The 13,324-nt window shown below is 38.8% G+C and overlaps 1 protein-coding gene across 20 annotated transcripts in view; it reads left to right on the top strand.

Moving 5' to 3' along the window:
- Positions 1–13,324, top strand: part of KALRN (kalirin RhoGEF kinase) — a 512,792-nt gene that overhangs the window by 316,433 nt on the left and 183,035 nt on the right. For all 20 annotated transcript variants that reach the window (XR_014541086.1, XM_083583660.1, XM_083583665.1 and 17 more), the window contains one exon: positions 3,316–3,438. Coding sequence is in view for 19 of the 20 variants with exons in the window: in XM_083583660.1 (XP_083439786.1) it covers positions 3,316–3,438 (123 nt within the window). In the remaining variant the exon portion in view is untranslated. The remainder of the gene's footprint in view (positions 1–3,315; positions 3,439–13,324) is intronic.

Here is a 13,324-nt window from a genome sequence, read left to right as displayed (position 1 = left end):
CTAATTTCTTATTTTTCCAATGTGTGCAGCTGAGCATGAGGCCACATTTTTCGGTGGACAGAAAAGTAAACCAGCAACCAGCAAAAATTCCAATTGCTTTTCATATAGTTTCCAATTAGTCCTTTATATTGTGACCAGTTAACAAGTTTTCCATTGATTATCCAACCAGAAGGAAAATCTAAAGGTTAGGAGCGAGATGAGGAGGGACCCTCAAGGAGGAATTAATGAACACACCCTAAATGATCCCCCCTTCCCTTCATAGTGCATAGTTTTAAGCCAATAGAAAGCTTTCACATGTTTGTTCTTTTAGGGTTCACATGGGAACTACATAGCTGTTGCAGCTGACTGGTGCTGTGTAGCTTTCCAGACATGTCCCTTTAAACCTTGGAAATTGTATAGCCCCCAGTGACAATTTCTTCCGGTAGTGGTAGAAAAATCATTTTTATGCACAGTCAAAAATGAAACTGTTTTGGCTCAGATGTGCACTGGAAGCACCCTCTGCTGGTTGTAATTAGAACACATCAATTGTGTGACCCAAGGTCCTGTAAATATTAACAATGGATGGAGATTCTCAGTATCTTCCGTGAAGAAGAAGAGAGCTTGAATGGGGACATCACTCTGTTCAGTGACCATCACACACTGAGCATTCCCATATACTTATTGTTGTTTGAAAGTTGATAATGAATAATATGAAGGCATGGGATACAGGAAACCTCAATAAATACCTTGTTCAGAGTTTCCAGTGAAGGACATAAAGTAGTGATGTCATATACGTCTGACACTACTTCTTCCTGCAAACAAAGAAGCCAAGAAAGTTACATCAGAGGTAAATTATATTTTGGCTAAGAATGCAGTCTCCCAACCCCAATGAAAACATTGTGTGTGCTGTATCTTATATTCAAAATACATAAGAAATTGCATAGCTTCCCTGTAAATATATAGAAAATAATTATTTTCAATCAGTGGGAATGCCATTTAGATTTTCTCTTTATAATAAGCATATTTTAGGTCAATGGACATTTCCTACTTTCAAATAATATGGCTCTGCTTTCAACTTCCACTTTATGCTTAGACTGGATTATAGTAGAGGATGTGAAGATTCCCTGATGAGGAGAAAGGATGTTAACAGAAGTATTAATAGATTTAATAACAGCGGAGCTAGCTAGCAACTGTTCAGTCATTCCTGTTATTACAAGCCATGTACAAACACTAGAGCAAAGACATATTAGAAGAAAAACCTGTCATATTTTGGGTTCTCTTATCTCATATGCGTAGGAGTTCATTCCAAGAGGGAAACTGAGGTGGCAGTTTCCTCTGATAAACCCCATAAAATGTTCCTGATCCATCAAACAGCAGCTACCACTGTATCCCAACATTAAGTAGGATAGTGGACCATTTTCTTTTAAATTGGTATATGACCTACATTACAAAATTCCTAAGTGTTATTGTACTATACCCACCAAAGAAATAATGCAAAGTTTATTTTTAAAATGCAGTTTAAAGAAGATCTTGTTCTGTGGAATATAAATGTAGCCTTATTGTGTGCATATTTACACAGGAGTAAACACCAGGCAGAAAGGAACCTGCACATATCATTTACAGGAGGCTTGATAGTCATACTAAGGATTAAGGTACTTGATGTTCAGCTGTTTCAGCTTCCCAGGTGTCCTAGATGGAGGCAAGCCAGCTCAGTTTACAATCTAAGCCAGAAAAGACCTTTAGGAAGAAATGTTGCTCAGTAGGAAAACTACTATTTCTCCTTAGCACTACCTAAACAGAATCTACCTCTCTAGTTTCATATAGCATAGGTGGTTGCCGACAGACATCTTTAAAAACCAGCCTTCATGGGCTGGTTGGGACTGATGGGAGTTGTAGTCCAAAACATCTGGAGGGCACCAACTTGTCAAAGGCTGCTATAAATAATAAAAAATCAAAAGAGCTTAGGCAAGAAAGGCAATGTGATACACCCCAACGTTCAGAGTATTGCAACATCCCTGCATGCCACAAGCTGAAACACAGTTCAGGAAGTTGGTGTGATTCTCATGACCAGAAGGTTTCTCTGTAGGGTCTGATGGTGCCCTTTTCAGCAGACAGGGTAGCAAACAGGCTGGGTGGGTAGGCGTTTGTATATTTCATTATAACATTCATTTTTGTTGAATGTGAGAAGGAACCAAGTGCCTGAAATATCTCAGTAGCATCTGGGGCTAACCAGGAGTTGAATAGAGCATGGGTCGTTAATGAACAATCCAGCTGTCCTTCCTTTCTGTCTTTCTGGTTGTACAAGATTTTGCTCTCTGTGTTCTCAAGCATCATTCTACCGTTAGATGGAAAGGAAGGCCAGCCAGTTGGTCAGCTTGTGAGAAGGGCTCCTTCTGCTTGTTACACATTCTGTCAGCTATCATGGTTCAGATGCCGCTGGTGCCAGTTTTCTAGAAGACCTGAATTATGGCATCAAAATTTATGGCTACTACTGTTCTTCTGTAGCATTTATGTCATCCATGTCATCTTGAATCATCTGCATATATGGTATAACTGTATTTTGTTTAAAAAGCATGGGCTTCTAATAATGGATGGATGCTTTTGATGTTACTTGTACTTGTAACATTAATGTTTTTACTACTTGGGAGAAGCATCTTTTACCTGCTGTGGCAGAGCTGATTTTTTTTTGGAAAGATAATATTTTAAACCTCTTGCATATTAGGTATGCTGGGATCAGTTACAGTGAGTAGATTGGAAACTGATGTTACATTAACAATTGGTGTCGTCCAATGTTGTATGGTTTAAGACCTCAGCCTTAGACTCTTTGGATTAAACGTCGAAACAGCCATCTCCCCTCTTCCTAAAATTAAATCCTTTACTTTCAGTTCAGATTTATTTTAGATACTCTGCCTTGGGATAGGCTGCTCATATGAAGTGAATCATTGCACATCTAAGACACAAGAACTTGAATGGAAGGGCAACATAGTAGATGTAACTGTCTCCCCTATATGATGATAGTAGTGGTTGTTTTCTTTTTAAAATCCCAGTAATTTAGAACAAATTCATTTCTGCTGCAAAACGTAGCATATGGTGGAAATAAACAGACAACAGGTATTCAATAATAGCAATTTATCAGTAAATAGCGTGAGGGGGAGAGCCTTTTACTTTGGATTCTGAGTAGATTTGTCTCTGAATGGTGTTGAGTGTTAGATAAACTCTTCAGGCTATTGAATCCACTTATATGGAATGGTGTTGTTTCTAAGTACTGCCCACAGATAATTGGATGTTTTGTGTTGAACAGCCATGAGAGATAATTGGATATTCTTCTCTGTCCAGGTATTGGACTGGATTGAAAACCATGGGGAAGCCTTCCTTAGTAAACACACTGGAGTGGGAAAATCCCTGCATCGGGCACGAGCTCTTCAGAAAAGACATGACGATTTTGAAGAAGTAGCACAGGTAAGCAAGTGACAAATCTAAGCAAATTGCTTTGACAGAGGATACCATTGTACTGATTTATTGTGTTGTTTCCAGGACTCTGAAGTGCTCTGAGGTTTCTTTTCAAACATGTGAAATAAACTGTTTTGTTGGGATCTTGGGGTGAAAACCTATAATGTTTACAGGTTGAGTGCTCACTGAAAAGAGATGGAGGAAACTTCGAAGTACAGTGCCAGGAGAGTCTAAATTTAGATTAGTGTTCAGTCTTTTTCCTTTTCTTTTTCAATGTGGAGATGGTAGATGCAGTAAAGTGGGTAGCAGCAGAGCAACTACAGGTTTTCTTGGATTATACACCCTATCTCAGTCCTTTCCATGCAGGATTCTTGCCTGATTATGGCTGGAAGCAACTTTTACAGCCTTGGTAAATGATTTTTACCTAGAGGCTGACTGGGGAAATGCTGTTGATCAGAAGCATTTGAGATTGTACATTGTTCTCTTGCATCATTTGGCTTTTTGGATGGGGATGTCAAGGCTGGCACTCCAGTGATTTAGTTCATTCTGTCTGTTCATACTTAGGAAGACTAGGAGAGCCCAATGGGAGTTAAATAAAAAATAAATAACTTCCATATTTGGCCAGTGTAATGTGACAGTGACTCAGGAGTTGTAGTTCACATGTGCAGACGCATGATGACATTTAAACTGTGTTGCACCAATTGTATTGACTGACTGTGGTCTTCTGGGACCAGTTCAAGACTTGACTGATAAAGCCTTAGCCATTCATGGTCTGGGCATATCTAAATGATTGACCATGATATTATCATTTTCATATATATATTTTTCCATGGGAATCAATCCACAAAACAATTTGATGTCAGAATAAAGCATAATTCACAAAAAGCACATCAAAGGAATTACTGTTGTTGTACCTTTTTATAACTAAGGCAAAATAGAAAAATAGTACACATCCAATCATCATACTAGCCCTCTCTAACTCTAGGTTCTATAAGCTGCAGTAACCACAAAAACTACCTCTCATGCCTTCTCCTTGGGCATCCAACTTATTCAGTCAACATGGCGCTATCCCATTCTCCAGAAGACATTAGCTTAGCCTCCAGTATGATGGCTTCAAATTACTTCACAGTAAGCCTTTTCATTCTCACAGGTACCAGTATGTACCTTTGAAAGTCAATTTAGCAAAGATAATAATCTGAAGGATCTTAATAGTCTATTGTTCTTACTGTCATATTCTTGAGACTAAAAGATGTTATACCATCTCTTGATTTCTTCCATTGGCTCCTGTTTATACATTCAATCTTATTGTCATGATTAATTCATCTCTTCCTTGGCATTTACAGCCAGTGGATAGAAGTATGTCTCTTCTTAATTGAGACTTCCCATAACATACATATTGAATTCCTTTGGGCTACTTTTTGATTACTTAAGCATCCTTAAACCCTCCCCCACCCATCATTTGACTACTTATTAATGAACTTCCGGAGAGTGTAGAGGTGTTCTGGTCAGAAGCGTAGCTAGTCAAGAAATAAGGGTTCACTCTGTATTGGGTGAGATAGCACACCATAATTCACCAAGTAATTAGCACTCAGTTGTCTGTACCACATTTGTAATAGAAACAACAGCAAAACAACCTATTTTTTTTGTATTGGTATTTGGAAAAATATATTTGGTTTCATTTGGGAAAGAAGTAAGAGAACACAGGAAGCCACCAGTCTCAGGAAGAAGGAAAGAAACCTTCAGGTGCACAAGCGACAAGCTTTTATTGAGCCCAATGCATTTCAAACTGAGCTCTTCCTTTAGGGCACTATGAATATAAATAATATGAACCTGAAGAAAAGAATGGGCATATTCATCTTGAGTATGCTCCATTATAAATGGAACATATTGCTGATTTTCAAAGTGCTATATGACTCTTTCGTGTTCAGAATGTGAGATGTTTGGCTTTTGGAAGGGAATAGGAATATTCATGCACAATAAAGGTTTTTTTGCATATGCCCCAACCCATTATATGTGTGCTAAAAAACATCTTTACTGCACATCCACATCTCTGTTTGCTAAGTTTTCATACTGGCCAACATCTTATTCATCTGCCAGGAGAGTCCATTTTTCCCAGCCATAATGAAACTATGTGTGTGTACTTTTTACATCTCATCCTATTATTTCCTTCTAGCTAGTCTCACTGTCTCTACAAACATAATACCTCCTTCAGAAATCTACAAATCTCAGTCTTGTTTTTTAGGGAATCCTGTTACAAAGTTATTTTAATGCAGAATGTTAGGTCCCCTGATGGGAATTCATGAAAGCTTGATCAGAAGTAGGAAACAGGGTTAGAGATTCAAGTGGAGTATTTTTGTTTCGGAAACTGATAATAGTGCTTTGACATGACTGTTTGAAAACTTGTATATAAGGTTATTTAAGAGAAGGTTTTAAAGGGACTGTAGAGGAGGGCAGAGAAACATCCTTCTGTCTCTCCTGTCCTCTTGCTTCATGTGGATAGGAACTGAACATCATGGCAGGGAAGCAATGGGAACAGAAGGGCTTTCCTGCTATTCTGCTCAATATCAAAGACTGCTTATGCCAAGCCAGAGAGAACCAGGGGATCTCCCTGTCCCTTCTTTCTATATGTGAGGATGCCAAGCCAGAATTGTAAATTTTTAAAATCCTATTCTGTTTTTAAAATAGGTGGCAAACATCCTGGATAAAGGAAAGAGGGTTTCATAGTTTCGGGTTTGTAATATTTTGCTCTATCGATCCAGAATGTCAATTACCGTTTCAGAACATGGCTCTTCTTCCCACTATTGACCATATCCCCCTACTGACTTCAATAGCAGCTTGACCTGTGCCTTGTCTCTGGATAGATTTACACAATTTACACCAGAATCTTCTTACTAATTTATGGGGAATGTCTGAAATGTGACCGCTGAATGCTATGTGTCACTCTGGGACATATATAGCTTGAAACCAGGAAACTCCCACATTGTATCAAAGGTTAAAGGTTTGTGAAAATAATACTCATTTCTTTGGAAAAGTGTGATAGCAAAGTGCAGAGGCCAGACATTTGTCAAAGCTAGGATTCCTTTGAAGAATTGTATCTTGTGTTGGATATAATTTATTATGCGGTTTGGGAAGGAATTTCTATGTTATCCACTGGTTGCTTGATGATAGTCACTTGTTTTGCTCAAGCTATCTGTCTGTTTTCAAAGTTAAATGTTAACTGTGTAGATTTAGGACTATAAATGGGTGGGGGAATATAAATGGGAGGGGCATTTTGTGAGGTCAGATGGAAGTACTCCTTCCCATAATTTTTATATTTATATTTCTAATTTTTAAAAAATAATAATAATCACAGCTACAACCAATGTTCTTCAAATGTGCTACAGTTTGATAATCAAGCCACTGATCTTGCTGTGAACCTGGTCCTTCTTCTCAGAAACTGTAATATAAAAGTCTGAATATAAAAGGTGATTTCTTGCTCTGTTGATCCCAGAGCATAAGAAATACTGAATGATTAAGACGTAATTCTGAAGTATCCTGGATCCCCAGAAAGGTCGCTGAATGAAATCTGATCTTTAAAGATTTCTCTCCAACTCCTCATTGCATTTGTAGTGCCCCTGATATTTCCTCCCCGCCCCCTCTGCTGTTGCTTTAGATTTATGAGTTCATTCTGATGACTTGTTGTGGCTTATTTGCATCTCAAAAAACCTGGGCACACAAGCAATTAGTTTGCATGACTAGTATAATATGGGAGCCACATGACCATGGGCTCCTTCCATGAAAAGAAAAAATACATCTTCTACCTTGTGGGAAATGAAATTGTCAGCAAGGCAATTGAGTTTGTTGGACCTTACATTCTTGGCAGAGCTTGAGTTCCAACAGACATCAGGGTAGTTGAAGTCTTCCATGACTACTATATCTCTCCTTTTTGAATATTTGGTAATATCATTCAAGTCCTCAATCTGGCTTAGAGGTCTATCGTAGACAGCCACAGTAAGGTCACTGCTGTTTCCCTGTCCTCCAATTTTTTCCCATATATTCTCAATCTGCTTCCATGCTCCCAAGTCATGGATCTCTTCACAAGTGTACACTAGACTGGATGGATTGGAGGCTGCCTGCACTTGATGGGGTTGCACTCCCTCTGAATGAGTGAGTACGTAGCTTAAGGGTACTCCTGGATCCTTTGCTGTTGCTTGAGGCTCAAGTGGCCTTGGTGGCATGAAGTGCCTTCCATCACCTAGTGGCTCAGCTGTGCTCCTGTCTGAACAAGGATAGACAACTTCTGTTGTCTGTGTTCTGGTTACCTTCAGAAGGCTGAAACGTCAACTGGAATTTGGTGGCCAGATTGCTCAATGAGGCAAGGCAATTTGGTTTCCAGGCCCGATTCAAAGTGCTCTTCTTGACCTATAAAGCCTTAAACAGCTCAGGACCTCAATGCCTCAAGGAGTGCCTCTCCCCATATGAACCAACTCTGGCCCTGAGGCTCTTCTTCGTGTACGCCCTCAATGAGAGGTCCGGAAGGCGGCAACACAAGAGTGGGCCTTTTCTTTGGTGGCTCCCTTTGTGGAATGCTCTCCCCAGGGAGACTTGCCTGGTGCCTTCATTATAAATCTTCAGGTGCTAGGCAAAAACGTTTCTCTATAACCAGACCTTTGGCTGATTAAACAATCTATGGCCTTTTAAGTGTGTTTGTGGGAGGCAATTATTGTTTGGTTTTTTTGTTTTATTTGTTATGTATTTTGTATTCTCATTTTGTATGTTTGTTGTGAACCATGATGTGATATTCAGTTGAAGGGTGGCATACAAATCTCATTATTAATAATAATATGTCTATTAAGGATTGGAAATATAAATAAATTGTGTACCCCTTTATCAGAAAAATAACGCTGTTGCAAAGTGGATAAGGGATGGTGATTAGAATTTGCATTTTTGGTCCTGCAGATGGCACTGTCCCTGCATCTCGATGTCAAAAGTCTGACCCAGTGGCCTCATTTTAAAACCAACTTAGGAAAGCATTGTTTGAATAGTAACAGGTATCTGCTAGAAAAGTGCAGTATTTCCTTCAGACATTTCCATCCTTATCTAGACAGCTTGTTAATTTTCTTGCTAGAAGAGGTTAAAAGCTATCTACTTCATACTTCCAGAAGCCAGCTCATTTTTTAATACCACCTTTCTCCCTTTCCCCCCATAATGCATGAAATTAATTACACATTGGATGGATGGATGGATGGATGGATGGATGGATGGATGGATGCATGAGGGTATTTGCACAAATCCAGCATTTATTAATTAAAATTCTTTAAACCCTGTGCATGCAATTCAGAGAGGAAGACACAAGCTTGAACAGGAAATGCAACAAGATTTTACTAAACCTATGAGGCACTAAAAAATTCAAACGAAATGAAATTTGACATGTGCTGATGATATGGGCAGAGCCTTTCAGTTGTTCTTAATGAGGGAATTGAAATCTGTACAAATTCAAGAAAGTGCAGTTTGACCCTTTCCTTACATTTCATAAATAATGTAATGGGGCACGCGCGAAGACTCTGCCATGAAAATGGTCACAGGTGTATTAGCTCAGTGATAGAGCCTCTGCTTTGCCTGTAGAAGGCCCCAGACTCAGTCCCAGAATCTTCAGGTAAGGCTGGGAGACATCCCTGTCTGAAACCCCAGCCAGTGAGTGTAGGCAGTGCTGAGCTAGATGGACCAATGTTCTGACCCAGTATAAGGCAGCTTCCTTTGTTTCTCAAAAAGCACGTTTGAATATAAAATAGGAAACTGAAATCCCTACTCCCAGTTGTACACATGCATTTCACAAATCATTCCACTTTAATTTAGCAAAAATGACAACCATGCAATGCCTTTATGAAGCACTCTCTTAATATTTTTTCATTCTGAACTGATTTTTTTCTTCCTGTAGTCCTTATACACAAATTCTACTTTGATTAGTGTCGACATCAACAACAAAACACATTCTTGTTGGGGTGGGGGTGGGGGGGACTTGTGTTACTTTTGGTTTGTTGATAACAGGACAAGTCCTTAATTGGCCCTCCTCCTGTTAACTAATTCCCACACACTTTGCATCCATTAGCAGTACATGGTACGTTCTGTGCCAAACTGAATCACATTCTTTCAGTTAACATCTGCATGCTCTTTCATCTAATTTCACAGACTGATATGCATAAGATGAGTATAGCAGAGAAGAACACCCACCAGATGTGCACAATGTAACCCCATCCTCACTGCTTTCCTGTGTCTTTTCTTACACATTACCTTTATCCTATGCTCCTCCATCATTGAAAAATGATAAGAGGCTGCCCTCAAGGCTCCCTGAGCCTTCCAGAATGGAAGGGGAAAGGCAAATGCTCTGCCAGAGAGTCAGTATATCATTCCCTCTCCAGAAGGTGTGAAGGGATGCAGGGGTGGGGAGCTCATTCATGCTTGGAAAGGCTCCTTTGATGAGAAGCTTAATCATGGTCCATTGCTCAGTTATTTTTTATAACAAAGGAAGGGGGGCAGAGTGGAAAGATCTGCTCAGGTGGTTTGCAGGCCTTCAGACATTACAACTGGGCTGTCAGATATATCAGTGAAAAAGCAGCTCCAACAGGAAGGCTGTAGAATCTTATAGACACTGCAGACAACTTCTGACTTATTTTTCAAAGACATGTTCAAGCTCTTCTAAGGAATTCCTAGGATTCCTAGCTGTAGCAAAAAACTGTCTTGGATTTTGTTGTTTACCAAGAAAATACATGTCAACTTTATTGGGCAAGAAGTCTTACTCCTTTCCTCCTTCTTGGGATAGATATTTATCCATGTTTGGCTTGAAGCACCACCAGCCTGATTGAGTAAGGGTAGCATTTGTATGTATATTTGCCTTGGAAGACAACACTTTGTATTTGGTAATTATTTGGTATTCATTTTTTAAAATGTATTTTAAAATATATGAAAGAACACTTCTGATTGGTAAAACATACACTTCCAGCTTTGCTTGGCTTTGAATAATGGACCAGGTGCAAGTAGGTTGGAACAGAGATTGTACCTACTGAGTCACTCTACTGAAATATGGTGGGTTGAAGCCTCCTGCCTTTTTGTCACCTGGTTCAATGACTGCTCTTGCCTTGTCACTGGAGGGATGAGAGACTAAGCCCTACCATGTTACTATGTAGTTGTTTGACTCGATACAGTGTCCTGGCCTTGTCTGGCTTGAAAACAAACATAGCTGGGGACTGAGTAAGATTATGCCTCATCAAACTATTATTAATAATAATAATTGAATTTATATACCGCCCTATACTCGGAGGTCTCAGGGCAGTTCACCTAATAAAATCAAAATATAAAACCACAAAATACATAATAAAAATAAAAACAACAACCCAATAGCACCCCCTCCAAAAACAAAACAAAAACTACTGCATTTTAAAAGGGCATAGGATGTCAATTAAATCAGCCAAAGACCTGGTTAAAAAGGAATGTTTTTGCCTGGCGCCTAAAGGTGTATAATCAAGGTACCAGAACTTCCCTGGAGATTATTCCACAGATGGGGAGCCACTGCAGAGAAGGCCCATTCTTGTGTTGCTACGCTCTGGACCTCTCAAGGAGGAGGCACACGACAGAGGGCCTCAGAAGATGATCTCAGGGTCCGGATAGGTTCATATGGAAAGAGGCGGTACAATCCCTGTTCCAACCTACTACACAGTGATCTGGCAGGACTCAGACTTCTTCCTTCATCTTTGGTGCTCAATTTCCACTTACTGAAAAGAAACTCTCTCTGTTTTTTACCCTGTGTGATAAGCATCAATTGCTAATGATTAAAAAACATGAAACATATTAATTGACATGGTAATCTGTTCAGTCAAATAAATGCCGCTGACTTTTTAGCCCGTGGTGGCTTTTCTTCCTGTGACCTTTTGAAAAATAGTATTTGCCATTTCTTTTTCTTAGTAGTGAAGAAACCAATTTATGCCCTCTTGTTCTTTCACACATAAAATAATTACATGTGTGTACATTTGTAAGCGTGCCATTTGCAGTCTGTAGGAAGTTTTCCAGTTTTTGAGATGGCATATTTTATCAGTTTCAAAAGATTATTATTTATTGCTTATCACAGAGAAGTTATTAAGCTAATTGAAATGGAAAACTGGTTTTGCCTTAGCTTGAGTTGGTTCAAAGCAAGATAAAGCTATTTAAGATATTTGTTTATTTCTGGTATTTATACCCCATCTTTCCATAAAATATATAATCAAGGCAACTTACAAAAACCATCACTTCATAAATATTGTCAAATACAATAAAATAAATTGTAAACTAAAACATGTTGGTGATTTATTAAATTTGTATACCACCCTTCTTCGAAAGATCACAGGGCAGTTCACAACCTAATAATACAAAATGAGAACACAAAATAGAGAATGAAACAAAAACAAACCAATAAGCCCTTCCTACGCAAGCACATTTAAAAGGCCATAGAATGTTTAATCAGCCAAAAGCTGATTATAGAGAAACCTTTTTGCCTGGTGCCTAATATTACTAACATCTTTGAAAAGTGGCAGCAGTTTAAAATTATTTTAAGAGCATGCAACAAAGCTCCACTGGGTGACAAAGCCTTAGGCAAACCACCTTAAAAACATATTATGTTACTATGGCCTTTTGGGGCTAATTAACATCTGTAAATTGGACATTGTTCTTAAACTAGTTGAATTTACTTTTCTTTTACTTTTCTTTTACATCTTGATAAAAATCAGTATTTTAAATATTTAGGGTTTTATCCAACAAAGTTATCCCACTTGCAAAAGAGCTTCAACTTTTGCTCCCCGCACTGTGTCCCTTCCAAAACTGTTCTGTGTGTTCCCCTTACCCCCCAGAGCTGATGGGAGACATGGGTGTGGGGCATGTGTGATAGAAGAGGAGGGGAGGTTCCATTGCAGAATTGAAAGTACTTGTTCAAAAGGCATTACTTCCCTGGGTGCAACCATTAGTGATTTTAATATTGGATTTTATGGATTTATATTATATACAACTGTAAACAACTTTGACAGGCATTTTTGCCTTAAAAATGGTCTAATCTATTAAATAAAATATTTATATATAAAAAAGTAGGAAAGCTGTTCTGAATTCTGAGAGTCATGACTGAGAAATGATGTCTTATGCCTACCCTGCCACACATTTGACAGTGGAGCAGGTTAAAAAATAGCAAGCCAAATAATTTGTTGGTATTTTTTAAAAGAAATGCAAAATAAGTATTTTAAAATATTAAATTACTTTTGAATAAGTAATTTTAAATATTTTGAATTCCACAGAGAGCTTTGTTTATGTGGACTGCCTTATTTTGTTCAGCATCAGGTAATACTCTACGAGACAGTAGGAACTTGCATTTTGAGCTCCCCTGACATTATAGAGCAGTGGTGGGGAACTTGTGGCTTATGGAAGCTGAAGTTTCAGGACTTCAGCTTCCATAACCCCTGACCATTGGCAATGTTGACAGGGGCTGATGGGAGTTAGAGTCCAGCAGTATCTGGAGGGCCACATGTTCCCTAGCCACGTTGTAGAGGTGTCTCTTCTTTGTGTGTAGCTCCACATGGATGTCAGAGCCCCTGTGAGTGCACTGAGGCAGCTTAATCAGAAATAATCCACACACTCAGGTAAGGGAGTTGTTAAATACTGTTGATTTTCATGAGTCCAATAGATATGTTTGTAAATTAGGCCAGAATCTCACAGATTGATTGCTTTTGTCAAAACACAAAAATAAGGGAGTGGACACATTTTTTAAAGAAGTAATGTTTCCAGTTCACTACATTTACATGTTGCAACATGCTAGCCATCAGTGCTCTTACTTAAACAAATGCATTGTGAAATATCTCCTGGGAGACCATGTCTGCTTCCGAAGTAGTTAACCATCTGAATT

This window comes from Podarcis filfolensis (assembly GCF_964270895.1).
Source record: "Podarcis filfolensis genome assembly, chromosome: 1".
Taxonomy (NCBI): Eukaryota; Metazoa; Chordata; class Lepidosauria; order Squamata; family Lacertidae; genus Podarcis; species Podarcis filfolensis.
The sequence above is the reverse complement of the archived record's forward strand: the minus strand, read 5'-3'. Positions and strand labels throughout refer to the sequence as shown.